Consider the following 25,802-nt stretch of genomic DNA (forward strand, 5'->3'; position numbering starts at 1 on the left):
TCATTTCATTTGCATGTAGTCAACTGAGCATTTATTGTCAGTCACAAAAATTAACTGTTCGCATTTCCTAAACATCACGTGTATTAATTTCCATCAGGATCCCTTGCAAATTGCAGAAGTATGAAAGATTCAAATAAATGTCATGACCAAAATAAATACGCTGCAGAATACAAATACAGTTCAGCAGATCACGCTGCATCATGACCTCAATTCCTTCAACCTAAACTGTAGCTGAGCCTCAGCTTCTCTCTGAGCCAAATTTCACAGAGCTGGTTACAAAAAAAGGCTTTAACCTTTCAGCAATGCCTAAAGTCATGAAAAGAGAAAAGTACAGCCGCATCCCCAACTCTGGATGTGAGTTTTTTCCCCGGTGCAAGTACTAGAGGGAGCTGGATTTGTCCCTGCATTATTTACTATTACCATTCTCTTTGTTAGTTGGAGTCACATTAATGAATGCATGAGGAGTTGCCTATTTGATGACCACAATGCATGGGGGAGACTCATGGTACACCGATGCTCCATTTGTGTGAGCTGAATCATTCATCACACACCACACACACACACAAAATGCACAAACACAGTTTCACGTGCATTATGTGTGCTTTGGAAGGAGTCCACTGTCATCTTTAAGGAATCTTAAAGGCCCAGTCTACATTTTTCTTGGTGATCAATGTTTTATTATAACAATACAGATCCAATAATGCAGCTAGTCGGAGAAAAGGTTTCTGTTGTATAAATTTTAGGTTTATTTACACTCAAGTGCTGACTTTCAGCTTGAATTTAAGATGAGCAGTGTTACATTTTTAACCCTTTTTGTATAGTCCTCCAATTTTAGGGGATCAAATGCCATTAAACAAGCTAACATAAGTGTTTGGTAAAAATCCTTTTCAATCAAACACTGTCTGAAGTCTACAGATGTTAGCAGACACTTGCTGTATTCCCAAGTGATGCTCTATCACATCTGTGTTGCAGTCTTCTTTGTAGTTGTTAACTTCTTGTTTCAGAGGCTTTTTGGTTCCAGTCTAGCCTGTAGCAAGTAAAACGTCTACATGCTCAGTTGGATTTAAGTCAGGTGACTCAACAAGTAAAGTTTAGCCCTAAAAAAAAAAACTAATTTACTGACTTGTCTGAACACTGAAAAACGTGTAATGGAGCTGTCATTCATCTATGTTGGTCTGATATTTGTGCATTTGTTTAAAGAAAAATAATGATACCATCTGCAAAAAGCATAAATAATACTTTTTGATCAATGATAAATAATAAAATAATACTTAATAATAATAAATAATACTTTTTGATCAAAGGGTATTTCAAGCTAGACTTTGTGAAAGCAAAACAAAATTCTTTCAAACAAGGTAAAACACTAAATTTTCAGTGGGAATGTGCCTGTTCCATGCACAAATTTATGATTAATGGAGGAAAAAATGACTACTAAGTATCCTGTTTCCTGCATTCACTTAGGTTAAGTGAGCTAGCTAATGCTAACAATGTTTTTTTGTACTCATTTTCAGCTGTAACATTATAAAAAAATATAAAAATATAAGCCAAAACAAAACAATCCTCATATCATTAGACACCACAACAGAGAGGCAAATACTTTAATTACCAGCTAAAAAAAAACAAACCTAGCAGCCCTAAATTGGTGCAGCCATTAAAGCTGCATGAGGAAGGACCCAGGGTTCAGACAGAAGACTGTGAAACTCATAATACCAGTACCAATACCAGTTTCAGTGATCTATGCTGAAATAACCAGTTTTCTACTCATTTACACATTGCAATTCAATCCAATAAGCCCACAAATCCTCCCACGAAATCCCGTGTTAGTGAAGCATTTTTTGTTGACACCGTGACAGGTGTTGATTCATAGTCATTTTGAGGCTGTAGTTAGTTGTTTGATTGTGCGTAATATCAAGATTATTTTTAATAGTCCGTCCTCGTGCAGGGAAACAGGGGTAGATAAAGCATTCGAAACACCTGTCTATGCCTGAAAAAATCCAGTTATGAATGGGAACTGGTTCTAAATGATTAATAATTTATAGTCTGTTTTTCTATGGGTGCTTAAAGTAATATGTTTAGGATCATTGCCATGCCATTAAAATTTGAGAACCATGTATAAAAACAGCCATGAGTCCTGCACAGATGAAAATGGATGTGAACCCCCTCAAGTACCCTTAAAACTGAAAGCTAGCTCTTTCTTGTTTTACTGCTGTGTTTACGTATATTACTGATGTAAACATAGCTTTAACCATTAGCTTCATCAAACATTAATAACTCATTAGTCAGTGTATGTAAGCATCTGTCAATCAATTCGGGAGTAATAGCAGGGTTCCAGTCCTGCGCTTTGAAACTTGCTGGTAGGGCTGTCACTTTGTTTACGTATGGATCACGGGCTGTGCCTTTAAGTAAATGCAAAGCTTCAGATGCTTGGGCACACACGCTTTGATATTGACATATCTGCCTACAGAGCCTCCACATGAAAGTCCACATCCACTCAACATCAGAGCGCAGCACAACACTCACCATTCACCAGGACTGTCCGTGAGAGCCTCATTTTATATTCATAGTAAAAATTAAAATGGCAATGACAGGCTCTCGCTTTCAGACGCACACACACACACACACACACACATGCACACACACAGAGCACACAGCGAGAGACGGGGAACGATAGTGAGTGAAATGAATACATGACATCTAAATAAGTCATAGCTGTACATCCTTTTACCAGAGAACATAGCAGAGAGCACAGCAATGCACACGGATAGATATTACTCCCAGTATATGAATGATCACTCTAACTGGCGCAGAGTGAGCCCGAGAAACCAAACGAATGGCGTCTGCAGCTCATCAACTGCAGCTCTGGCTTATACTAAAACTGAAGAGAAAAATAGATGTGTCTGCGACTGCTGCGGCTGGGGAGTAACAAAACGTTGTATGGTGAAAACACAGTTACACTGTAAGTAAAGCAGACAGGTGACTGCTCCTCTCCAGGCAGCACAGGAGAAAATGTTACTTGTTTGAAGTGCAAGAAGCCCTCACCTCAGCCACAGGCACTCCCTCTGGGGGACGACAGTGCAACACAATCATGCCATTCAGAGGCACCTCAGTGCCTTGGGGGTCCTGCTCAAAGTTCTTCCTCAGATCTAGGGGAGGAGAATAAACAACTTGCATTAAAGAACAGCATGAAGGAGCACGTAAAGATGCACACTAAAATAGTCCCTGTTTCATGTGTGACCTTCTCCCTTCACACATACATACATGGACATGGAAATATTATTCCTTCAACAAAATCATGCCACCAGTTTGAAGAGGAATAACCTTTGCAGGGACAACAAGGTCAGTCTGGTATCAAAGTGACATGGAGTTGCTTACAGGCGATCCGCACTGTTGCTTTGCGGCTCTTGGAGGTTCCCAGGTGGCTCCAGGCGACGCACAGACACCAGTAATCCTCTGGGCCGTGAAAGTCCTCCACCTGCTGACGTGACACGTTGATCATCACCTCGCGGCTCTTCAGCCCTGCAGACAAGACGGTAGATTGCTCAGATTAACTTTCATTATATCACAGGGATGATTGATCAAAGGGATGAAGATTTGTAGGGACAGGATGACGAGTGAAATTTGAATCTGATAAGATTATCAGCAGTAAACAGATCTACCATTTGCCAGGAGGAGATGGAGGAGAGAGAATGCTAGTCACTCCAAATAAACGTCAGGGATGTTGTTGTTTGAACAACAACTTAACCTGTATACTTCTGTAACCAGTTCAAATTCATAGAGCTGACCACTTCGTCATCACTGGTCTTTTGACAAACCCTTGTTGAAGATTCATTTTGGCAAACAGATGGCCAGCAATGCAAAGTGCTGGTTGTAGCAGATAGAAATTGTTAGTGAGCTCTCATATCCTCTTCCAGCATCTGTAAACAATAATCCATTTATACAGAATTGACACTAAATGCTTTCCAGCGGAGGCATTAACTGAGAGGAGGAACACATCAGCCTGTTATTGTTTTAAAGGAGACCATGAACACTCATTTCTTCTTTGAAAACATTTGAAGGGGCTATAATTCAAGGTAGAGGAGAGAAGAAAAACAGTGCAATTAAATACTGCATCTGAACAAAGATACTTTCTATGACAATCAAATCATCTATTTCTGCAGCAGAACTTTGACTTAATGTCACACAGGTCATTCGTTAATATCTGTGTATTGTCTGTGATGCAGCCCACAATGAGCTAGGCGTGAGCCAAGCATTTTCTGAGACAACTGATGGGAATTTAAAAGCCTGGTCTTTCAATTATGCCAGACTATGCACAAAAGATGACAGGCTCGGACCATTAACGTATAATAGGTTGGCTTTATTGGTGATGTAGGAAATTGCAGCTTTCAGCTGAAGTATGTGATGTCTGTCTAGCACAGCTGAAACCTGAATTTCAGTCAGCCAACTTGAACAGATTCATTAATGTATGAATACAGAGTTATGAACAGTTAATGCTTGGTGTCTAGGCTCTAACCACGTCCCTCCCACTGCATACAATAAAAGATTGCACATAGGGAGTAATAATAACTTATACCACCCACCTCAAAAAAACCCCAGTAAAAGCAGGGGATGGGTAGATGGTGCTGATTAAATGCCATATATGTGCAGCAGTGATTTACCGGATACAATTTGAATAACTACCTGCTAGCTGGGTTTGTAAAATAAAAGGGCTAGCAGAGCACAACAGCTTTTTGGCATCTTTTTTAGATTGTATCCTTTTAGATTGCTGTTAAGGTGTTTATAGTTATTTATCAATGTATTTTTTAACAGTTCCACATATGGTTTAAAGCCTTCTATTGTTTTCAGCTTCTTTGCCATCAACTGTGTGTATATCTATTGATCTAAGTGGTGAGCTGCTGCATATAGTTGCTTTTACAGGGATAATTAATTAAATTGAACAGCTGATGCTTTATTGCAAAAGGGTGCACTGGATATAAATTGCAGAGAGTGGATTACGTCACGTGTGTAACTAACTGCACAATTCAAGATCTTTAAGATTTCAATCCTGGTTGATTTGATTACTGGTTTTAACAGAAAGTGTGGTTTAACACTACAGATCCCTGAATTCTGGGGGCAACAAACATTTCTACTTTGTCCAATATAAAAAAGAAGACCCACCACTGATAAGCTGTCAATATATATATAAAAAATACCAAGTTTTGTTTGGAAGATGCATTTTGCATCGACAATCACAATCAGCGCTTCACATTAATAGACACCCTGTGTTTTGCTATTTGAATGCCTTTAATGTGAACTAGCAGCAGTAGGAGGTGTTGGGTTTACATTAGCAGTCACTTAATTTTGCTCTGATCTGGCTGTAGGAGGGTGAAAAATAAACATTTCCTGTGAATCACTCATGAGTAAGTAAGGAATTCCAATCCCATGAAAGAATAGCGGGCAACGCCACTAAAAATGAAAACTGCTATATAGGGAGTTAACTACAGAATGTAAACTAAATACATTTATTCGCTATTAGGGCTATCACTTTTTATTCACCTCAATTCAAATTAAATATTTGAAGTGCAATGACCGGTTTGAATTCAAAAATTACAGTCTATAAATGGACCGTTTGAAGTAATTTGCCTTGTGATCTAGAGGGCGTTCTTAAAATTCCATATCAGCTTGACCTATTGCAAGCTCTTTGATCAGTAAACTAAGCTAATACATAAAAATGGAGAAGGACAGTAGTGTGCAAAGCCGTGCTGATCAGGTAATCAAGACGCTGAAGCGTCTGAGACGCAGTGTGAGGAAGTATTTCGGGGGCCACGTCGGACAACATCAACTCTACAACTTTGTCCGACACAGTGCTATCTCCAGACACATAGTACAGTTTTATGACACCAGACGGGACTATATAAAGATTATACTGAACGGTAACACACTCTGAGATTGATAGACATCACTGGCCATATATATGCTAATGACATTCACAGTAAATTGTAACTGACACATTACTGTATATGGGTTGTGTTCAAATTAATATGAACAAATTACTTGTTAGTTTGAATTCATTCAAACTTGACATTTTGAAAAAGTTACAGCCCTAATCGCTACTGCAAAAAATGTCAACTATGAATGCTATCACAAAGAGTTTGATTTCCTGAAAATCTTTCGTATGATAACTTCTGATAAATTCTTATTGTTATTACTTAATTTACATCTACTATTCCTAGAATTTTCAGATTTTTGTACCATTTGCTAAAGGCAGTAAGTCAATAGCGCTGATTTTAACACAGATTTTTTGAACAGCCAACAACTTGTGCCTAACAACACATCTCACAGCAGCTGTTCAAAAATCACTGTAAAGCTTGGCCTCTTGTGGCTTATTGCTTAATTACGCAGCCCTACACTTGTAGCGGAGTTGTCTCTCCACAGGATTTTGCCATCATGCCGTACATTGCAGACAGCAGCTTAGACATGGGCCCGGATTAAATGAAAACTAATAATGTGAAATGAAAGGTTATCAAAAGGAGCCTAATGAAGTAATGTAAAACAGAAATGTTCTCTGAAGACACTGTAATCCTCTGCAATGACTGACTGATATTATTCACAAGATACCCACACACACACACACACAAACACACACAACACAGCCCAACTCACTCCATCCACTCCATCCATTAGGCGTCATGGTGGCTCAGTGGTTAGCACTGTTGCCTCACAGCAAGTGAGCACAGCAAGCAACCCGGGTCCTTTCTGTGTGGAGTTTGCATGTTCTCCCCATGTTAGCATCTGGTTTCCTCCCACCATCAAACACATGTATGTTAAGGTTAATACTCCTGTCAGTGCCACTGGCAAAAAATAAGTGGAATTGGTCCCCTGGCACTGTGATGTGGCTGCCCGCTGCTCCTAGTATATAGAATGGGTCAGAGGCAGAAGATGTATGTATGTGAGTGCTGAGAAATGTCAATAAAATAAATCGTAATCTTAATCTACTCCTCATTTCCACCGCTACAAATTAAAGATTTAATCAGGATGTCTGATCACAAGGCATATAAACTCCTTATAATTTCCAAACTTGGCTCATCATCATCATTTTTACACTTTGTCTTCAGTAATCTATGTGATTGTTATGCGTACAGTGTAGCTGGAATTGCTACAGTAGTATGTCAATAGTAATTGTAAAGCAGCATGACTTTTCCATGATTCAGATTTACCAAAATGCTAACAGGTGAAGAAAAATCATGCAAAATGGTCCAATGCAAATCTAATTGACTTACTGGGCCAAATTTTTGTGGAGGCTCAACTATCAGCGCAAGCAGTGCTCCAACTGTTTGGTATTTACCTGACCTTGAAACTCACTTTGCCCAGAGCACACGGTGCACAGGTGGGAGGAGAGGCGCAGACAGGTGGGTGGTTCACTCAAATAAAGCAGTGCAAAGGCAGTTGATGTATTTCGGTTGAAACTTGGTCCTAGATGTTACGCTGAAAACAGATGACTCAGAACCACATCTGTTTCTGGTATATCAATCTGCATCTGCTTTGGTGATTTTATCAACAGGATCAAACTAAATATTTGCGGCAAACGTGCTGCAATAACAGATTAATGCTTGAAATATACATAAGTTATTTAAATTAAACACTCTGCATCCAAAATTGGCACAGAAAATAACATTTAGTGTGGTTAAAGCAGCAAAGTCAGTAAATCAGTCTGCATGTATCTATAAATGAATGTGGGTGATTTTTACAGCATCTGTAGTCCACAGCTGTTTTATACTGTATAAAAAGCTTCTCCTTCAGTTCATTAAATCCCTGCAGCATCTGAAGGCAGCAGGACAGATATGTTGATAAATCTGCAGCCTCTGATTAGAGAAGTGCTGCACCAGAGCGCAGTGCCATTACGCGCGGCCGTTCACTGTGTTTACCTTCATTAAATCAGCTGAAAACAATACTAGGCTGCTACAGAATACCCACACACACCTCTACACACGTCGGACTGGTTGGTTATAATTCGATATTTTTCCTGTTTATGAGAGAGAGACGTTGGGTTACTAGGGCTCATCATAGCCTATTTTCCAACTTTCTTTTCAGCAAAAGTAGCATTTCATGTTTTATTCATGAAATAGATTGCATTGCAACCACTGTTGTGTAACATTAATTACTAAACTATGTGACCATTGACGAAGTGAGATACATTAGAATTATGGTTGAAATAGCGCTGGTCCAATGCAATCATATAAACTGCTTCACCAAAAACATTTTTTTTTTTTTAGAATTTCTATCATTATTATAGTAACTAACTGATGAAAAGAAACTACACCAACTTGTTTTTGGCTGCAGACTCGTGGTGATGTGTGTTCATGTCATGACGCTCTGAACCGTCCAGACATTTCCTGAAGAAAAGCTTTCTTTTCACTAAGCTGTCGTTGTCATGTTTAACTGTAATTGGCACAGCTGTTTCATAGCTATGAGAGTATTTAATAAAGACCACAGCCACTGATCTATATTCACCTTCACCCAGCCCTTTTGCACTTTGTGTTGCTGCACAAACATGAATCAAAATAGCAGGTGCACATAGAGACACCCACACTGTCCGTGCACCCAAGACCTACCACGCTGCGCTTGTCGGTGCACATGCATGGCTAAAATAGGGCCCAGAATGTTTTCCTGCTGCTAAAATTGCCCCATTTCTGCTATTAATTGCTGCCCAAATCATTAACAGTTACATAGTTTTATTTAGACTCAGTTTGTGCCTTCTTTTCTCTATTTTAAAGGAGGCTTCAAATGTAAATTAAATTATGTTTTGCTATGTTATTTTGTATATTTTATTGGTAGCTACCTAATGCCTCACTGAAAAGTCCACTCCCAGTGTATGTGCACTGAACCACGAATGGCTCCAAACTACAGGTAGTTGTGATGTCACAAACCACGTTCATACTGTAGGTACGCGTCTTAAACTCAGATTTAAGGTGAGAACAGAGAAACTTTCCCCATTTGAGTGTCAATCTTTGCACATAAGTCATTCTGCACAGTGGCTGCCAAACATCCAACTGAAGGAAAAAGAAGAAAAACCCATTTTTGAGTACAGTGGGAGTTATTGTTTTATTATTATGCATTTTGTATCAGAGCAACGGTTAAATAAATGGAAAACTGGTTTCGTCCAAATAACTGCATGAAGAGTATTAAAATTGTCAACTGGGAATTTTAAATTCATGTTAGCAACTGTTAAAAATAACTAACATCACACCATCATACAGTATCTGTTTTTGATGTAACCTCTAAACTTCAAAAAGTGCTTTTTGACGAGCAATTTCACTACTGGATTGTGACAACAGCCTAAAGCATGAAGAGGACTAGAGAATGGGTTTAGGCACACGGCCTCTTAATTCACAATGGCTTTTTCCACAATCAGACCTCCTCATCTTTATTAATGATGAAGAAAGCAGAATAAACTAATGAATAAACAACAGTCTACTGTTCCTGATGCAATGCTTTATGCTGAAAGCCAGGCATACTGACTCATAGAGGATGGAGTGAGCTACAGTTCTTCAGATTCGCTGCAAAGCTCATTTTTTTTCTGGCACACAGTAAGAACATTTCTGGCCACAAAATAAAATAAGAAAACAGCAAGTGCTGCACTCCATATCAGCCCATTTCATATTACTATGCGGCAGTGAAATGAAAAAAAATTTAAACATGCTTGAATGTCTTCACACATACTCACATGTGTATTCAAACACAAACTAGTGACAAATAATGCTCCCACATGAAATGGTGGCTATTATTTGTTTGAGTGAAGACCATGGCGTTTCTGCTGAAGGCAAGATAAACAAAGGAGAGAAATCTCACTCCCAGGTTCCATCACATTAAGCAGACATCAAAGAGCTTAAGTCCCTTTTTCAAATAGCCTGAAATGACATTCAGTGAGGAGTTGACACTGTGCTTGAAAAATTATCCAATAACTGCTCGGTCATGTTGATGACATGCAGTCACGTCTCTGCATTCAGGAATACAAACATCTATTCTGCTCCTTCCATGAGCCTGTCCCTAGCCGTCTGTTTATTTTCTTTTTGCCTCTCTTTTAGCTACACTATGTTCATGCCAGTGGCTTTTGAAAGAGTGACACAAAGCCTTGACAACAGACCTCAAGGTGGAACAGCTTTCACATGCCCCTTCAATCATGTCCTTTAATATGTCTCTAATGTAGCCTCTATAAAGTAGTCAAGAAGAGATATACCAATGCTGATGCTCACTCATCATCCCACCTCTCTCTCGTTCTCTCTTTCTTTCTCCGTTTCTCTTTCGGTCCATCTGGCATCAGGCCTGTGGTTAGATTTCTCCTGGCTTTGGCCCATTGTTTCGCCTTGGCTAAGTCTATGAAGAGGCCCTAAGGGAGCCAGGCTGTGCCAGCTACAAGTGGCTCCTGATCCAAGCGGCTCGGCAGAACCGTACTGAGCTCAGTCTGGCTCAGCTCAACCAGGTCCAAGATGTCTTTGTCGTACTTAATGCCTCGGCAAAGGGGGATTTACAAAATTCTGTCTATGTGAGGGTTCCAAACAATCATGAGCAGGGCTTTCGTGTTTGGGCAGTCACCCTGAACGTTTGCGTAGACTTTCCATCACTTTACACCTGTTAGTGCACCCAGTCTGGCCTCCCTAATGCAGTTTCTGTTGTAGATTTTACTAACGTTCCTTCCTTTTCTTCTCTGCTTGAACAGTGAATCCTTGTATGGACGCTGAGACAACTGTTAAAATGCAGGGACCATCAAACCACCACCCACCCATGTTAAATCAAACAAACCCTTCGCACTGAAGCTAGCAGGTAGACTAGAGTAGCTTTCATCAGACAAACAAATGCATCAGAGTGCAGAGGATGGACTCATGACATTATCTGAAAGGTGCTACACCAAATAATAATTGATTAAATAAATGGCCACAAAGTTGATATGTTTTAGCCCTTAAATAAAGCCAAAGTTTATGTTTTACAATAATTATTATACTGATATTTTAAAGTATTTAGTAGTATGATATTTTAGTGAATGCTTTTCCCTATCCCTAACATGGTAGGCGTGTTTTGGGAGACCCACATTTGACCGTCCTTGAAGGCATCACTGCAGATCGCCTGTAGTTCTTCCTTGCTCCCAACTACGTCACTGTACACATCAAACGATGGCGCTGGTGCCAGAAGAATGACAGATTTTGCAGCTGCACCCCAGAGACACGGAGAACATTAAAAACAACGCTATATCCCTAATTCGGATAGGTAGAAATGAGGTTGAAAATTGGCAAAGCAGTCCTTTAAGGGGCAATGACCAAACTAACATCTAACGGGTCCAAAGTGACATTTGCAGGTGTGTTAATATGCTGTTTAATGTGCTGCAGCTGAGCAGCTAATTAGCTAACTAGCCTGCTAACTGATGTTAATTAGCTGCATTTTACCCGGTGGTGGCTGGTTCAACAAGCTAAGGTGCAGGACAAGATGTGTGTTCATGTTTCTAAGTTAGATAAGAAGGAGACTTTAGCAAGAAAGCTAATGTGAGTTGTTGTTCAAAGTCTGTGGCTCTGGTGTTGTGTAGCAGGACGCTATCAGGCTCAGTGTGACCGTCTGCTATGCCTATGATAGAACGCCACGTTATCTCTTCATGGAAGATTGATTTGCTGTATTGAAATAAAGACTCCAGCTGTGTAAGCAGATGACAGAATGGTATTTGGTATGTTGATTGTTTCTCAAAGGAGAACACAAGACAAGTTAGTTACAGAGTGGATATGTATGCTGTAGAAGACAAAAAAGGCAATTTAATTCCAGTTGACACATTAAATGGTTGTTGACATCAGTAATTGTTAACAGTAACAGTTTCAGCCATTATGAAACACAAGATGCTGATTTACATTCCAAACATTAATCCATAATTAAGTCCATATAGATCATGAATGAATTGATTTTTTTTTTTTTAGATACAGACTTATTAGTCCATGCCACCACCACAGCCTTCACTGCCAGGATAAGACTGGCTGAGGTAAGGAAGGGTTTACCCACCCTTTTATTTTACCACTACAGCCCTGTTCCCTGTGTACATAGTGGGTGACACAGCGTGGGCTGCTAGCTGAGGTGGATGGATATAGCTTTAGGAGAGCGTCTGTCTGATGTGAACCCAGCTTTGGGGAAATGTTTGTGTGATGTGACATTGCGGCATGCAGCTCAGCATGTGGGGGCTGTGAGGGTTGGCTGAGGGCCAGACACAGACGAACCCTGCTAGACAAGCGGAACATGCTCCCAGCAACATCTTCAGTCTGGTCCCAGCTGTGTATGTCATACTTAATCCCAGAACCAAAGGGACGCGTTACTCCGTGCATGAAAAAATCATGATAATTCAACCATTAAAATGCTGCGAGTCCTTATTTCCCCAGTCGCCTTGTTTATGATTATCCAAAAACCACGTGTCTGCTTATTAGGAGCTAGTTTTGCATACACAAGTAGTTTTCACTCTGTGGGCCACTTCATTTGTATCACTTCAATTTCTTTAACTAATAGTTTGTGACACTGAGGGACTCTGAGGTGTCTCACTTTCCCCCATCTGGCCCCACCTTTCTTTCTTTGTCCTGAGTTCATGCCTGGGTGATGGTATCTCTCAGCTGGCTAGGATCATAATACACAACACTGGAGTCAGTCTTTGACAGAGCATCAACAGGAATAGATATCCATACTTCCTCTATCCACCCTGCATTCACTACTTTCCCTCAATCACTATCTCTTCATCATTGAATCTGCAGGAGCTGCTATCCTCTCCTTCTCGAGACAACCAACGCGGTATCCATTTTCAGCCTCTCTTTCACTCTCCTATCACCCACTCCATTTCTAATGTCCTCTTTCTCCCATATCCCCCCTTTTTCTTATCTCTCCATCAGGGTATCATCCTTTCAGCTGAAGACTATAGCCACAGATATCCCCTCTGTTTCACCTTCCTCTCTCCTCTTCTTTCACTCTGTCCTTCACTAATCTCTTGAGTTCTATCACTCATTTCTATCTCTTACCCCTCTTACAGCATTTCAAAGGAGACAAAAATAAAGTCATTTTCTGTGATACGTCAAAGCACGCAGTAGGCTGCAGTGGGAGCTTTGTTTTGTTTACAGCAACTGTCTTTCTTTTATGTTGTCTATGGAATTATAAGGCAAGTCTTTCCCCCTATAAATAACATAAACCTCTGATTTAGTGTCTGTGCAGACTTGATACAGCTTCCTAAAATCATCCCAAGGAGTTTATCAGTGCTAGCTGTTTTCCTGAAGGGAGGTTAAAATCTGGGTAGCGATGATTACATAGAATATCCAGCTGAGCCTTGTCTGCCTGTGGTTTATCAAAAGGCTTAACAACAGCAAAGGGATAAGGAAATAAACACTGTTGCACTAAATTTGAAGATACACAGTACTGTGCAACAGTTGTGTTGCCTAGAAAGATGATCAATGTACCTTTTTCTTGGCAAAATCCAAAGTTGGTAAAGATTATCTTCATACTGAATTTGAGGAAGACGCATGAGAAATATATGATTTCAGATCAGTAAAATAACAATGTAGTTTAATAATGGATTAAGGGTTTAAGATGTCCAACTGTTATACTTTATCACATCTCAGTCTTTCTTTGTCTCTCACGGTGCACTTTGAGTCTCACGATACAGTTTCAGGCATTGTCTTACATTAGGCTGGACAACCCTTCACTGACACAAGAACTACATAGCAATATTGACTTGGTATGTTCTCTACAGAAAGCTCTCTCTATCTGTGTTTATGTGGGGCATCCATTACTGTCAACCCTGATCAGTCTCTTGTTTTACGGTTCAGGTTAGGCCAGTTAGCTTTAGTGCTAAAGCGAGGGCACACATTAGAGGCAGAAACTATGTTTGCTCAACATCATATCAACCAGGACGGGTAAAACACTCTCTCACATGCACACAATGCAGGTTTACACTTCTCAAATATTTATGCATATCCACAGGGAAACCTGCAACCACCACTGGTACTGCGGTGCTCAGATTTACTTCTAAAATGTGTGGGAACATAGCTAGACATTTAAAAAAAAAAACAACAAAATGATAACATATTGTAAATTCAATTCCATTTACTTGCTTAAATTTCCCACTCGGACTCTACAGATGTGAATTGCTGCATTAAGCCTCCCACTTACATTCTGCTTCTCTCTGCTCTCCCTTTCTGTCAGTTTTTTTTGTCAATGGAAAAGAATGACGAGCAGCTGATCCAGCTGAACAACAACCTACACTCTAATGATAGAAAACTTTAACAAAAATCCTAATAAAATAGGTAATTATTAGGTGAAAAATCTAGTCTTCTAGTCTTCTAGTGTTCACAGGCATCCTGTGAACCAATGACCCTAAACCCCAAATGAGCCAAAAAGACCAAGTAGGGCTAGGTGACACCGCAAAACCGGTTTCTATCTGATAATAAGTAGTTTCAGGGCCAGCATCACCAATATTGATACCAAAATAATTTCTTTTATGTTAACTTTTCTCTATTAATTGATTAACCACGCACGATAAAACACATATGTTTTTTAATCCTCACTGTCAAGTGAAAACCATGTGCCATGGATTAAAAATTGAAACATTCTCCTATTTCTTAAGCTAACAAACAAACAAACATTAAAACCCATTGGATTATCTGAAAAATGCCTTGTCGTAAAGCTGAAAACAGGGATGTTTTTCTTAGCTACTGAAAACTTTAAACTTTGGTGAAATGTTGTTTTCATAGTTTCTCTGAATGAGGTGATCTCTACATGCACAGAACAGCAGCAGAGAGGCAAAGCATGCACATACTGTGAGGATTATTTGGTATTGATCCTATCGACACTAGTATTAATATTCAAACCATGACTTTGCATCGGCTGTATTGATCCGCTCATCCCTAAAAGGAAGGAAGTCGTTCACATTTCATCTCTTGGTGTCAATATAACACTTTGCAAATTTTTGATTTATTGATATTTTTAGACAACTGTGTAAGTTTATTGCATGTCATAATGGGTGAGACGCCTATAGTAAAATCTTCATCGAAATCTCTGTCAGATTGTACAATATCAACTTAAGGTATGTCAGATTGTGCGCTGAATGCATGTTGAATCGTAGCTCTATGATGTAAATAAAAAAAAGCAAATGAAAGCAAAGCCACATCATCAGTTTGTGTCATCCATCTGCACAGCTCATATGTTTTGAAAGTGCAGCAAAGTCACAAAAACTTCATTTTTGTTTCATTTCCATCCTTTTGGTTTTTGTGTGCCATTGATGTATTAAGGAGAACAAGTGTGTTTTCCCCCTAAACTTTATTAACCAACTGCATTTAATGTCATAATGTCACACTGGCCAGTTTATTCTGTGTAACTACATGCTGTATTCTGATTGTTTGATTTATAGACATGGGTCGTAGCAGCAGTCACAATGTGATAATTTGGTCATAAATTTCTGACACTGTCAGAATTTTGCCTCAGGCTGCCGTTTGATCACCAAAGCTCCAAATCGGTCATTGGTGGACGTGTCTCACAGTGCAATCTAGGAAAACCGTTTTGGATTGATGACAGGCATGAAAGATTATTACTATGTTTCCTCTCAGGATTGTCAAACTTTCATCTCAGGCAGCCCAAAATCGCCCAGAGTAAAGGGGCCTTAAACTCTTCCATTCCCTGATGATGCTGGTGTCCACGGGTAATATACTGTCTTCCAGGGACTGTAGTGGGCTCAGTTTTAAAGCTACAGTGAAGATACTGGTATCATATGAAACTAGGCGATGTAAGGAATCCTTTGGTACCAACCAGGCTAGCTTGTTGGGCTAAATAAAGCTCCAAATTGAGGCTAAATTTTGGCGAGGGAGAAACTGGCATGGCCATTTTCATAGGAGTCCCTTGACCTCTCACCTCAAGATATCTGAGAGAAAATGGGTTCTATGGGTACCCTTGAGTCTCTCCTTTAGAGACATGCCCACTTTATGCTAATCCCATGCAGTTTTGGGCAAAAACCATGCAGTTTTTTTGCATGCAGCATAAATGTGTTATTTTTGCCTATTCTAAAAATAGTGTATTTGAATATTTCTGCATACTGGGTCCCTGAACAGTTTTGGAATTGCATAAATTGGTATGACTGGAAAGCTGAGACTCTTGTGGATTCAATGAGCCCAACTCTATTCATGTGGTCTCACTGGATTTTGGTTTCACTACATTTCATTGTAGTGAGACCATTTTTGAAACTTGATCTCACTGTATAAAATGACCTATTGTTACCTCTAGGATAATCACAGCCTCATGAAACTTTACAACTACAAACTAGAGACCTAGGACATTCAGAGGATGTATGGCTTTCCTGGGTATATTAACAATAAGGGAGTTTCTGAGCAATTTCCAGAACAGAAGTGCTCGTCGTCCAATTGCCGAAAAATGCAATTCTTACAGAAATCTCCACATGTCAAAAGTTTTTAAATACCAAATCACAGCATAATTTTTTCTGTGGTGTTCCTCAAGGTCTTGGTGTCTTAATGTTGTATTTTGGAAGGATTTTTGACCATTTTTATCAATTTTTTAGGGGTCAAAAATGGTTACATTTTGCACCAAATCTGTATAACAAATGGTATCAATCCAAAAATTGCTGCAATGATTTATGAGACATAACTGAGCATGGGCATGACCATCATATATTTCCATCATAATGTTATAAGCCCTTATACACTCTAAACTTTGTTCATTACAGATTTGTTACTGGAAAAACTTGACACACAAGTGCTGAGCTGCATCTCAAATTGATCTTCAGGCTCCCAGCTTTCAGATGATGTATACTACTTCTATGTGGCACATACTGTTGACCCGCTATCTCCCCCTAAACATCTGCTGTCCCCCCAGAAATGAGTCTATGGTAGGGCGGCGGGAGTGGAAGAGGTAAACTGAGTAAGAACCTGCTCACTTCTTCACCTCTAGAGATATCAAGACGACAATTAAGAGGACCCGTAAAGCTGTTTTTCTTTCGGGCAGATTAAGATACAGTTCTTGGATAAACAGCCAAGCCCTGTCTCTTTTGGTCTTGTGGGTGTTTTGACTGGGCCACTGAAGTTACCAGTTCCAGTCTTACATTATGACTGAGTGCAGCTGTTGCAGGTGCCAAGCCAAAGACAGTGATGTGAAAGTGCGATGCTCTGTTTTGTCATTTACAAGCATACCTGGTTGGCATTTTGTTGTTTGGTAACCCACCGATGGCTTGATTTTCATAGAAGTGCAAAGACTACAACAAACAGCACTTTGACATTTTGGTGTTTTTCAGTTTGGCGGCGCAGCATGTTCAGCACAACGGTGGGAGGACGAAAAAGCACAAACACATAGTAGTTTCATTCAAATGAGGCAGTTGTGCTGATATTTTGGTGAAAACTGGATCACAGAAGTGCTGAGAATAGACATCTGACAGCCAGGTTTGTTTTTGGTGTCACTCACTTGGTATTATGGTGATTCTGTCAGTGAGTGCAAACTAAATCCTTAGAAGACATGTGCAAAAATTCCAGGAATAATGCTAATAATATAAACAAACTGCTTTAATTAAACATTTGCAAACGAGTATATGTGATTTCAGAAACACACTCTGCAAGGAATTAACTATTAATAGATGATAATCACAAGTTTCTGTCATCCACAGGTGCTTTATACCAAAAATATGAAAGCCTTCTCCTTCAGTTACTGTGATTAAATCCCTACAACCGACTGAAGCAGGAGGACAGATATATGTGATGAATCTGCAGCCTCCAATTTGAAAAGTAGTGCGCTGAGCAGAGTCGTTACACGCAGTGATTCACTGTGCTTACATTGATTAAATCATGTGCAAACAGCGCTGGGTTGCTACAGAATAACGGCACAGACTTCTGCACACATCAAGCTGGTCAGCTGGAACTCGGTATTGTCTCAGTTCAATGTACGTGACATCATGTGGATGTGCTGGACACATGCAGCAGTGAAAAACAATGAGACAATTAAAATTTCACTCTGTTCACTTCACCACTTATTCTCACCCTCTGTTTCTTTATTTCTGTCTCTTTTTCTCATCCAAAACACTGTATTACCAGCAAGCAATTCTCCTGTGATTCATGTCCTCCTTTTTTTGTCTGGCAAAAGTAAACAGTGGTATATCTCATTTTAATTCTTGAAATAAATTTTTAGGCGTGATATGAAGTAATGCAGCAGAATTACTAATGTAGTTTTTTTTATTGATCCAATCATATTAATGGTTTAAACAAACTATTATTGTTTCTATTATTTATTTCCATAGTTATGTACAAATTTTATAGTGCCTATAGTAGATTACTGGTGCAATATCATAGAAAACATGACATAATTCTCACTGGATTTCTCTGTATCTCTACAAACATAAATTCATCTTAAAATACCACACCATCTGCCTTTGGCTGCAGATCTGTTGTGCCACTCTGCACCACTCAACATTATTTTCCTACTTGGAATTCCTTTGAATGAGCTTTTTCAAACTGCTCCTGTGATTGCTACAGCTATTCAAAAGGTAAGAGGACAGTAATGTGACTGGCTAAGAGGGTAATGTTTATCACCACAGACTGTCTCACAGTCTGGTTTAGTTCATACCTCACTGTTTTATAATTTTCATTATCCAATCATAATCTTCTTGCTGTCACCACTCAATATTTGGACCATTTTCCTGTTAACAGACACTCAAGAGTCTTTGCTTTTTTAGTGTGTGCATAATCTGTGTAACTAACACCTGGCAAATGCATTCTGATTCCCCAGAACTCATAACTGATTCATGCATCTTGCTGTGTTCAGTCTAATGTCTTCACTGGACCAACATTTTAGTCACTACACATTACCATTCCGCTCTTATATGTCACTATACAATTTGTCAATAATGCAGTTAGTCAGGGAGATGTTTTTCACACCCCTTTAGTCAAAGAACTCAAATATAGAAAATCAAAAAACAACAACAGACAAAACAACAAGTAATATCAAACTGATAATGGCAACACAATAAGAGAAACTATTTGGATGTCCGACACTCAGTGTCTTCTTTTATGAAATTTCTCATGAAACATTTCTTTATCGATAGATGCAATATATTTCAGGCTGACAGCACACCATTTCCCAGTTAATGGTTTGAAAAGCAAAGCAATGGCATTATTCATAATAACTGCATAATGATAACAAATGGGCATTCGTTAGAGATTCTACAACCTACACTACATCTTGCAATGATACATGACAACAGTGTCTGGTTTAAATCTTGGAAAAAAAGAAATTTATACTGTTGATGAAAGTCTTTGAACTCTCGGTCGTGTAAATCAAATAGATGACAATAGTCGTACACTGGTATCTAAAGAAAAAAATAAGAATTTCATCTATTGTCTCTTGGCTGCAAGCTTTTATTTATTTATTTATTTATTTTGACAGTATAGTAGGAAATACATAAACCACGAGTCAAGAAAAGACAATTCTTTCAACACCTGACACTTCTGTATGTGTTGCTATCTCAGAGAAGAGGTGAGAGTTAAGTTACATGCACTGTGGCATCCTGCTCTAAATAGATGTGGTCTGCCCAGAATAGCCTGATGTCAATTGCACAAGATTGTCTTTGTGGTGCAACAAACGATTTTTAAAGTATCTGTCTGACACATAATAATGCTTAAACTTATAATCAGTCCCTCAAGGATTTTGCAGAGTTTTTTTGTATTTGTTACTCACAAATCACAATGCAATTTGTAAAGTTTTATGTCATTTTTTTGTGGTAAAATTGCATGAATTGGTAAAAATTGCATGTCAAGGAAAAAAATTGCAATTTCTTTAAGACCACATTTCCCATAAACCCTGTCACTTCCTGTTTTGCTCTTTTTTCCAGTTAACAGACAAGGGGTTTATTTTGATGATGAGAGGAGAGGTTGAAGAGCCTTGCTGACTGTAAATGAGGAGTTATTTTTGTTGATAAAGCAAATTTTGTTTAGAAAGGTGGAAAAGCTTAATTTGTGCCGTAATGCCTTCAGCAGAACTCCTGTGAATAAGTCATACAATCAATACATTTATCAATACAAAATAGAGGATATCGATGGACTCGTCGCAATTGTCTTTCATTCTCATCGCAAGGTATGGACATTAAATTTAAGATGATATATTTATGTCAAAATATTCCTAGTAGCACCTTTAAAGCTGAGAAATCACAGGAATTTTGCAAAATTGCAAGCTCCCACAAATGCATTAATTATTATGATCGCCACATCACGATTTCCTGGAGGGATTGTTATAATGCATAAGACATCAGCATGCACATTTACATTAGATTGTTTACTTCTATTTAAGGCCTTCCCCACTGTACATGTCTGATGTTTCAAGAACTTACATGATTAGAATCTGAGAAAATAAAAAAGAACTAAAACTAACTAAAAGAGGGAAAATACAGCCCACACTCGCTCATTGCCATGCAAAGTCGAGCAGTCAGGATTAGCTTGCAGAAAAGATGAGTTGCAGGTATAAAATATTTAGACATTACATGGTGTTAAAAATATATTTTTTTACTCTTCTTCTTCTACTTCTAACAGATCGAGAAATACAACAGGATTCGTTCAGTTGGAATAAACTGTATATTAACACTAGAACCACCAGGGGTTTGTATCTAAATTGCCAATGGGTAAAATTTATCTGTGTGCCTGGCTACCACATTTTTAATACTAAAAAATGTATTCTGTCATCGTATTAAGGCATTGTCTCCACAAAGGAATGTCTAAAGTCACAAAATTAGTTTGTTTAATCATCACCTGTGTTTTGGTCCTCTTGTTTTATAATCTAAGTATCTTTAAGAGCACTAATCGCTTTGCATGGCCGTCATCATAAATCAGTCTGAAATGACACTGAAAATGGGTATTAGAAGGAAATATTTGCATATTTGGGTGGTGTGATATTGTTATAAAACGACATTCATCACATTATGAGATAACCCGCTAGGTGATGTCATTAGTGAACATAATGTTAGCTTCCACAGCACTGCTGACGATACACAATTGTACTTATCTGTTGAACCAAGCGATCCAAGATACTTTTAACTCCCTGACTGCCTGTCTGTCTGCAATCAATAGATGGATGAGTAATAACTTTTTAAAATTAAATGAGGAGAAGACAGAAATCTTACTAATTGGCCCCAAAGCAAAAAGGGATGAGCTCTTTAAAAGACTTGGCAACCTGACTCCCTTGATCAAACCAAAGGTAACAAGCCTAGAAGTCATTTTAGACTCTGATTGAGCTTTAGGTCCCATATAAGCAAAGTGACTAAAACAGCCTTCTTTCATCTCAGCCAAGGTTCGACCATTCCTGACTCAGCAAGATGCTGAAAAACTAATTCATGCTTTTATCTCAAGTAGGTTGGACTACTGCAATGCACTTTATGGGTCTCCCTAAAAAGTCCATTGACAGATCACAGCTTATTCAGAACTCCGCTGCCAGACTGCTAACAAAAACAAAAAAGAGAGAACACATCACTTCAGTCTTGGCTGGACGACACCGGCTCCCTGTGTCTTCCAGAATCGATTTTAAAGTCCCTCTACTTGTATATAAAGCTCTCTCAATGGGTTAGGACCAAGCTACATCACAGACTCCCTGTTGCTTTATGTTCCTTCACGAGCCCTTAGATCTTCTACTGCAGGCTTGCTAGATACCTATAACCTTACCCAAAAGAAAAATGGAGAATGCAGCTTCTCTTCAATTATTCATCCCAAATTATGGAACACTTTACCTAAAGACATTAGAGATGCAGGCTCGGCTGAAAACTTTAAACGACGCCTAAAAATATGTCTTTTTAACCCAGCCTTTCTATGGCGCTATGTCACACCATTCCTTGAGCACCATATCCCACCATCTTTAAGACATTTTATTCCATTTTAAGGCATTTTTATTCCATTTCACTGATTGATTATGTGCTTTACGTAAGAATTTTAGCTGTGTTTCCTTTTTAAGTTCTTCGTATCCTCTTTTTTTTTAATGCAGAGCACTGTTTTTCATGTTTGCCTTCTTTTAATCTACACGTTTCCTGTTTAGTGCTATACAAATAAAGTTATTCTTATTCTTATTCTTTTTCTTCTTCTTCTTCTTCTTCTTATTATTATTATAACCCATGTTTTTTTAATCAGTGGTTCTCAAAGTGGGGTCCGGGGACCCCCAGGGATCCTTGAGGGGTAACACAAGTAACACAATGACAGAATGTATGACTATGTGCCTTCATGGGTTTCATACACTTTGTGCAATAAAACATCTAAAAACAAAAATCTTATCAAATGGGGGTCTGTGGTCCGATTTGTGAGTTTAGGGGTCCTTGATATGAAAAAGTTTGAGAACCACTGATTTAAATGACCAAAGTTTGACCTAAATACCGCAAATGGACAATAATGAATCATAATAATGACAATAAACAACCACTGCACTTATCGGTTTGATGTCACAACGAAATCGATATGAGAAAGTCAAGAGCACATTTTCACCTTTTCAATTATTAATTTAATTCATTTCAATACTGTGTAATTAAGAGAACATCACCAAGAAACTTGAGGTAACCATTAAAGCTTTTTTTTAAATTTGTAACATCATAATGCAAAAATATATTTCTCTTTTGATGTTCCATTCATGCAAAGAGCAAGGCAACAGGCAAATTAGGCTAAATAGCCTATAAACAATAAACAGTAACATGGCAAAACAAAAAATGAATTAATTATGAACTAAAAATAAGTTTTACTCACAGTGAATTTTGTGAGTAGGCTAAATCATCTTCATCTGAACTCTTCGTGTCCCTCAAACACACTCTGAGCAGAAATTCAGCACCTTGACTGTGAATTTCCCACAGACAGCTTTCCTCCACTTCAGGCACTTGGCGAAGGTTTTTTTTTTTTTTTTTTTTCAGGTCGTTCTGCTCTGCTCTTTTTATCATTTAATTACGACTTGTCAGATCACACACTCCAACACTCCAAGTTGCCTAGCAACTTAAAATGTTTAAACATAAACCACAGAGAAACAAATGCATTTCATATACAGGTAAATTTTTACCAGGTGGCGGTTATAGATATAAATGCCCATGTTTTTAATCTGGTTTCATCTTCACTATTTTTAACAATAGGGAGTGCGTCACAACATTATTTTAGGAAAAGTCAAAGACTAGGGGACATGAATATTTTATTAAAACATAGTAATGTACAATTAAAAAAGCCAGCTTCTCTTATGCTTATGGAAAATGAAGTTGAAGCTATTCGTAGAAGCTGTAATAGACATTTTCTTATTTTGGTTTCTACATTTATTTTCTTTGTCTGCCTTTCTGTCTCCTGGAAGGTCTGAATCTGAGAAAAACAACACAACACAAAGCTCAAATAAATCTCCCTAGTTGAGTTAGCAACCTCTGGACAGATACGGTCTCTGTCCTCTGTCTCAACCCCCTCTGGTCGAATAGTGTCAGGGCATCTGTTGTTGAGTCTGTCTGCATTTAATTCACAGCTTACTGCTTTAATAGCTGCAGCCCCCTGCTCTCTGCTGAACCCAGGGGCCATTCTACCACCTGACTCAGACTATAATAGCTTCTACTGAGATACAGCTGTTCAACTGCCTCCTACAGATGAAGCCGGATGGACAGCCAGAAATGTCTTAGCTGAGGCGAGATTTTCTCAACATGTAGCATGTCGGCCCACCTCTGCCTGTGTAAACAGCCTTAGCAGTAACATGGACACAGTTAGTGAAAGATAGTCGCTAAATCCCTGATCAGGTCCAGAGAAATCCTCTGTATCTCAGACATGGGAATGCTAAAGCATGCCAAAGTGGCAAAGCCACACATCATCATGCAGGGCACCCTTACAGGGGCTTCAACTTGAGCACACAATATCATAATACAAGGAGATGTGTTAAAGCTTAGTTGGGTTGAAGTGTTAAGAGGAAAGAATGAAAGAACATTTTAAAAAGAGAAGGCAATGAAGAAAGAGAATTAGTGAGTAATGGAAGGAGAAACGAAAAGGAGAGACAGAGAAAACACATGCTACTTTCCAAACATGTAGCACGTCGGCCACGAGCCAAGTGAATAATCTACTCCATAAAAATGAGTGTCACGTTCAATCAATGTGCAAACAAGAAGAGTCTACAGCCACACTAGCGTATATGTGAGGCACAGCAGTGCTAGCATGTGCTTATTGGCACCAAGTACAGCTGAAGTAATTAGTTTTGCAGGTATTGTGTTATAAACCAATGTATGGAACATATAAAAAGATTAGACCTCATCACCAAAGTTATTCCATTTCATTCTGAGGGGGACATGAATTATCTGAACCGAATTTCAAGGCAAACCACAGTCATTATTCACTGTCTATGAACCATGATTATCCGCTAAATTTGTGCAAATCCATTCATTAGATGTGTAGATATGTAACTGGATAAAAATAACAGTAAAGTAAAAGCCAGGGCATCACTAAAGTCAGTAGGCTTCATCCTCTGGGGGCCATTAATGTCTGAAGAATTTTGTGTAAATACATCTAATAGATGTCGAGATATTTCACAAGATAAAGGGAACTTTGACTTTGAGCTGCTAAACCCAATAATGAAGCAGTAGTGATCATTTTTTTCAACCTGTGGCAATACTGAATGGGATTTTTTTGTATTCAGCTTTTTCTGAAAAAGGCATCAAAGAATACAAGAAAAGACATGTGAAGTTATTAGTTTTACACATTGCTAAAATTTTTTACACAATTTCACCGAAAAAGCACCGGAGTGCTTTGAATTATTCTTGTTTCATAAAACCATTAAATGATGGCCAATATTGCTACTAGCTATTATTTTTTTTTCCATTTTAGTTTCAAAACCCATCACAATGTACCTGAGCAGAACAAAATAAATATATAATGGAACGACATCTGAAAGCAAAGCAGTCCACATTAAAGGGAATCATTTTTATCCTGCTGCTCATTTAATATTAGACTGAAAGGAAATGTGAAATCTGTTTTTTGGGTCTAAAAATTAATGCCATGCTTGAAATGACTATTCCACTGTGCACAAAAGAAAACAAAAAGATGCATTAAGCAATGATAGTTTCAACATTAGGAGCCATTTAATGCTTTCAGAGGGACTCTGTTGGAGTGTGTGGTCACATCCAAGTGTGGGCTGTAAAAGATGGCCCAGTCTAGTGTTCTTAAAAATCAACTGATATTGGCATTAATTTGGGGACAATGTGTTCTTCACTTTTCTTTCCTTTTGAAGCATCATCCAATAAAGTAGTTGTTACAGTTTCTCTGAAAGATATTTTTATGTCATGCCAGAGGGCCACCACTTCATGCAAATGTTGTAGTTTTTCTTCTTGTATACAGCAGTGCTGGAACTGCATTTCCAATTAGTTCCCTCCTGTGTTTGATTACAAGGTGATATATGCACTGAGATGATCAATGATAAGACAAAAACATCTTCATAATGAAAACCGAACCCTGGTGAGAAGTTTTGACAACCACTTTAACCAACAGAACAACTACTGTGCTTTGATAGTATTTAACAAAAGCAACAAGTGAAAAATCTGCCTACATAAATTGTGGACTAAAGGCTCTGTACTACTACTGTTTGGTCATATACCAAAGATTAGACACAGACAAGAAAAAGTCAAGAGATCATCAAAATCAGTAGGCGTCATCCTCTGGAGACCACGAATGTCCATAGAGATGTTTTACTCTGGACCAAAATGGTGAACAGAAAGAACAACATTGCCATCCCTGGAGACTTTAGCAACTGTCTCCATGTAAACATAAAGTAGAAGTAGGATTTCACTTCTATTACTAATACTGTACATC

The 25,802-nt window shown here is 38.6% G+C and overlaps 1 protein-coding gene across 2 annotated transcripts in view; it reads right to left on the reverse strand.

Annotated features, from left to right (window-relative positions):
* LOC122968703 (netrin receptor UNC5D-like) overlaps positions 1–25,802 on the reverse strand; it is a 180,896-nt gene that overhangs the window by 38,940 nt on the left and 116,154 nt on the right. The window contains exons 1-3 of one of the 2 annotated variants that reach the window (XM_044334109.1): positions 22,737–22,885; positions 3,373–3,516; positions 3,040–3,143 (exon numbers count right to left, since the gene is read on the reverse strand). In XM_044334109.1, the coding sequence (XP_044190044.1) occupies positions 3,040–3,143; positions 3,373–3,496 (228 nt within the window). In that variant the 5' untranslated portion in view covers positions 3,497–3,516; positions 22,737–22,885. Of the gene's footprint in view, positions 1–3,039; positions 3,144–3,372; positions 3,517–22,736; positions 22,886–25,802 lie in introns of those variants that run through there. The other variant, XM_044334108.1, reaches the window with a different exon arrangement.

The sequence above is a fragment of the Thunnus albacares genome, chromosome 18 (genome assembly GCF_914725855.1).
Source record: "Thunnus albacares chromosome 18, fThuAlb1.1, whole genome shotgun sequence".
Taxonomy (NCBI): Eukaryota; Metazoa; Chordata; class Actinopteri; order Scombriformes; family Scombridae; genus Thunnus; species Thunnus albacares.